Source organism: Cynara cardunculus (assembly GCF_001531365.2).
Source record: "Cynara cardunculus var. scolymus isolate 2C chromosome LG 13, CcrdV1, whole genome shotgun sequence".
NCBI lineage: Eukaryota > Viridiplantae > Streptophyta > Magnoliopsida > Asterales > Asteraceae > Cynara > Cynara cardunculus.
The window spans coordinates 24,064,280-24,069,385 of record NC_037540.1 but is presented as its reverse complement, the minus strand read 5'-3'; the positions used below and the strand labels follow the sequence as shown (position 1 = coordinate 24,069,385).

The following is a 5,106-nucleotide window of genomic DNA, read 5'->3' as shown; positions in this document are numbered from 1 at the left end:
TATCAGAGCACTAGTTTAAGCGAACTATGTAAGGAACTAAGAAACCTAGACTTAAACTGAGACTGTAAGTGTTAATTGTGAGACATGAATAGAAACTTTTAAGATAGGAGAGCCTTGGAGTCAACTGAGTTACATAATTCATGAATTGCGACGTCGGTGTTGAGGATCCTTATATATCACCTATTCGAAATTTCACTTAGCTAATGCAATTTTGAGTATGTTGTTACATAAGCGTGCTCGAACTTACTGTTATTGGAAGGATTTATGAATGTGTCGGTACGTATTACATTAGTTTCGTATCTCCCAATCTTAACTCTTTTTCACTCTCTTGTATGGCAGACTAAAATGGTGAATACTCGGAGTAGACGGGATACCTCACCGGAAGGTCATGCGGTGACAGAATCTAGCGCGGATCAACCGCCACGAATCACCATTGCAAGGGTTTATCCTAGAAAAAAACATATTGGGCAGTGGATTTGACCATGTTCCCCAAGTCGACCTTGCCACCTCTAACCCCGTAATGGAAGAAGGAACCCCGGAATCAAGGATGATGGGCACAATGATGAACGCCATGAACAGAGCCATGGCCCAACAGCAAGAGTTCTTTATGAAGTTGTTGGAGGATAGAGATGCTAACAACTGTAAGCATGAGGCAGTTGTCGAGAATATAACTATTGGAGGATCTGGGGGTACCAGAAATGGAATCCCAACCCAGGAGTTATTGACGATTGAGGCGAGACAAATGAGTAGAGTTTGCTCTTACAAGACCTTTCTATGTTGCAAACCACCGAAATTTGTAGGGTCGGATGATCCTGTGGCATGCATGAATTGGCTTCGAGAGATCGAACAAGCCTTCCGGGCTTGTGACTGTGATGAGGGGCAAAAAGTGAAGTTTGGTTCTCAGATGCTAAGGGGTGCAGCCCTTACCTGGTGGAATATTGTCATCTCAACCATGGGAGTTACAAAATTGGCCAAGATGAGTTGGGCCACGTTCAGATAGAAGGTGATGGAAGAATATTGTAATGAACAAGAGATGGACCGCATTGATGAAGAGTTCCGAACCTTAAAGAAGGAAAATTTGTCGGTATGGGACTACACTCGACTCTTTATGGAAAAGTTAAATTTAGTGGGGCATGTGGCCCCAACGGAGAAGGAAAGGATGAAAGCCTACCTCAAGGGGTTGCCTGCAGACATGATGGTGATGGTCAGGAACTCCAGAGCCTCCACCTTTAGGGAGACTATCGAAGAGGCAAAGGTTATAGAATCAGTTTTTGCTAAAGGGAAAGAAGAGAAGACGTCAAGTAGTGAGAAGAGGAAGTGGGAAGGTCAATATGCACATTCCAAGAGGCCAATCCATTCCAACAACAATAATCTCGGAACTTATCCTAGACATGAAACTAGGTGGTCTCCTAAGTGCCACAGTAAACATCACGGCCTGTGCATCACCAACCCTATTCCCGTAAAATGCTTTAAGTGCGGGAAGGCAGGTCACACACGAAATGAGTGTCCAATCAAGGGACCCATCTGTTTCGGCTGCGGAGAGCCGAGTCACTTCAAGAATGATTGCCAGAAGTTAAAACCGGGAGGGAGTCAAGGAAGGAAAGAGAGTACCCCGAAAGCCATCGGACGAGCATTTCAGATGTCGAGAGAAGAAGCTAAGGCATCGACAAATGTAGTGTCGGGTACGTTCCTTATTAACTCCGTACCTGCACACGTACTTTTTGATTCGGGTGCTTCATGTTCTTTTATGTCTACTACATTCCATCAATATTTGCATACGCCCCCTAGTGCACTAGAAGATGCACTGATCATAGAGATAGCAAATGGTAGTCAAGTTTTGGTGCGTGAGATTGTTAGAAGTTACGTGTTGGGAATTGAGGGAAAGGAATTTCGGGTAGATCTCATACCCATGGCTATAGGCGGATTCAATGTCATAATTGGGATGGACTGGTTGGTAGAGAACCAAGCGGAGATCTTATGCTCTAAAAAGGTGATCCGAATCCCTTTGCCAGACAGGGACGCAGTGCTAGTTTACAGAGAAGGAAGGAAAGGGGATGTATTACTCTTATCCACAGCAAGGGCGCTTAAGTGTCTAGATAAGGGATGCTCCTTGTTCATTGCATGCGTGTTGGATACCAAACTAGAGAAAATAAGAATCGAAGATGTGAAAGTGGTTAATGAATTTCTCGACGTATTTCCTGAAGACCTACCCGGTTTACCACCCGATAGGCAAGTGGAATTCCAAATCGACCTTATCCCAGGAACCGCTCCAATTACTAGAGCCCCTTACCGTTTGGCGCCATCCGAGATGCAAGAGTTGATGTCTTAATTGCAAGACCTTCTTGAGAAAGGATTTATTAGACCAAGTTCGTCACCGTGGGGAGCTCCAGTCTTATTTGTAAAGAAAAAGGACGGCAACATGAGAATGTGTATTGACTACAGAGAACTCAATAAGGCAACCGTGAAGAACAAATATCCTCTTCCTAGGATAGACGACCTTTTTGACCAACTTCAGGGAGCATGTTGCTTCTCAAAGATTGAACTTCGTTCGGGGTATCACTAGGTGCGAGTGGAAGAGGATGATGTGACGAAGACAACTTTTAGAACTCGTTACGGGCACTATGAATTCTTGGTCATGCCTTTCGGTTTGACGAATGCACCGACAATATTCATGGACTTGATGAACCGAGTGTGCCGACCATTCCTTGATAAGTCAATGATAGTGTTCATTGACGACATACTCATCTATTCCAAGGACGAGTCAGACCATGAACAACACCTTTGAGAAGTTCTCAAAGTGTTAAGAAAAGAAAAGTTGTATGCAAAATTCTTTAAGTGCGACTTTTGGTTAAAAGAGGTCCAATTCTTGGGTCACGTTGTCACTCGAGAGGGAGTGAAGGTAGACCCATCCAAGATCGAGGCGATGATGAATTAGGAACCGCCGAAGAATCAGTCAGAGATTCGAAGTTTTTTGGGTCTGGCGGGTTATTACAGGAGATTTATCCAAGACTTCTCCAAGGTCGCTTCTTCATTGACGGTGTTGATTAGGAAGAATGTGAAGTTTATCTGGACAGAGAAGCAAGAAATGCTTATAGAACTCTCCAAAGAAAATTATGTGAAACCCCGATTCTCTCCTTGCCAAAAGGATCCGAAGATTTTGTAGTTTTCAGCGACGCCTCGAAAATGGGGTTGGGTTGCGTCTTAATGCAAAGAGGAAAGGTGATAGCATACGCATCGAGACGACTCAAGGATCACGAGAAGAATTATCCCACCCACGATTTGGAGCTAGCAGCGGTGGTGTTCGCCTTAAAGCTTTGGCGGCATTACCTCTATGGTACCAAGTGCACGCCTTTCACTGATCACAAAAGTTTGAAGTACATTTTCGATCAAAAAGAACTAAACATGAGACAACGACGTTGGCTCGAGCTGCTCAAAGACTACGATTGTGAATTGCTATACCACCTGGGTAAGGCGAATGTAGTGGCAGATGCTTTGAGCCGAAAGGAGTACGGTAGTGGGACGAAAGTCGTGCTTACCAGGATTGATGTAATGTCCAGTCTGATCGATCGGATCAAAATGGCACACTCTGAAGCACTTTTGGAAGAAAACCTCAAGAGTGAAGTAATGATGAAACAACACTTGCTTCTTACGGAGGATGGTCGTGGCTTAAAGTTGTTTCAAGGACGTATATAGGTACCCAAGGTTGGGGGAAATCGTGAAATGTTGCTAGAAGATGCTCACAAGTCTAAATACTCCATTCGACCGGGTAGCACCAAGATGTATCGGGACTTGAAATTGGCATATTGGTGGCCGGTTATGAAACTGGACGTGGCTCGTTACGTAGAGAGGTGCATGACTTGTTTGCAGGTTAAAGCAGAACACCAACGACCTTATGGTAGCCTTCAATCCTTGGAGATTCCCGAGTGGAAGTGGGAGCATATTACGATGGATTTCATGACCAAACTGCCGAAGACCTTAAGAGGTCATGATACGATATGGGTAGTGGTTGATCGACTGACAAAGAGCGCTCACTTCTTGGCAAGCGCGAATTGTTGCCAATGGAGAAGCTTGCCAGGTTATACATCAACGAAGTAGTCTCAAGGCACGGTATACCATTGTCAATAGTATCCGACCGAGATAGTCGATTCGCCTCCCATTTCTGGAGCGGCTTACAGAAAGAGTTGGGAATGAGGGTGAAGTTAAGTACATCTTACCATCCTCAAGCCGATGGTCAGAGCGAGCGAACCATTCAAACCCTTAAAGGCATGCTTAGATCATGTGTTATCGACTTTGGCGGGAATAGGGATTCTCACTTACCCCTGGTGGAGTTCGCCAACAACAATAGTTATCATTCCAGTATCGAGATGGCACATTTTGAGGCGTTGTATGGACGAAAATGTAGAACTCCAGTGTGTTGGCTAGAAGCGGGAGAGAAACAGTTTGCTGGTCCTGAGATCGTTCAGGAAACGGCCGACAAGGTGAAGTGTATTTAGGAACACTTAAAGGCGGCTCAAGATCGACAAAAGAGTTACGCAGACAAGAGGAGCCGACCTATGGAATTCCAAGTGGGCGACCGTGTAATGCTAAAGGTGTCCCCTTGGAAACGCATTATCCGTTTCGGAAAGCGCGAGAAGTTAAGTCCCTGTTTCCTTGGACCGTTTAAAGTGCTGGCTAGGGTAGGGCTTCAACCTTACAAATTAGAACTACCCCCTGAAATGGCTGGAATCCACAACACATTTCATGTGTGTTACCTACGTAAGTGTTTAGCGGAAGAAGAAAGTGTAATACCACTTTCGAAAATTCATGTGGATAAGGACAACCGATGTATTGAAGAATCGGAAGCCATCTTGGAAAGAAAAATCAAAGTATTGAGGCACAAAGAAATTGTAATGGTTAAAGTTCAATGGAAACATCACCGAGGGTCAAACATAACTAGGGAAGCTGAAGAGGACTTGAAGAGGCGTTACCCTCATCTTTTCGAATGACAAAAGAAAAAAAATTTGAGGACGAAATTTAATCATAGGTGAGGAGGATTGTAACACCTGAAATTTTTCCTTCTCCGTCTCGTTTGCGTGGTAAGCATTATATATATATATATATATATAT

General features: G+C 44.2%; 1 protein-coding gene across 1 annotated transcript; it reads left to right on the top strand.

Moving 5' to 3' along the window:
- Window positions 1-4,553: 4,553 nt before the first annotated feature.
- On the top strand, window positions 4,554-4,985 carry LOC112524910. The gene has a single exon (XM_025134854.1). The coding sequence runs from the start codon at window positions 4,554-4,556 to the stop codon at window positions 4,983-4,985; it is 432 nt and encodes a 143-aa protein (XP_024990622.1).
- Window positions 4,986-5,106: the final 121 nt, after the last annotated feature.

Bases quoted from the DNA above. Each gene is read 5' to 3' on its own strand.
- LOC112524910 (XM_025134854.1), top strand. From the start codon at position 4,554: ATGGAATTCCAAGTGGGCGACCGTGTAATGCTAAAGGTGTCCCCTTGG.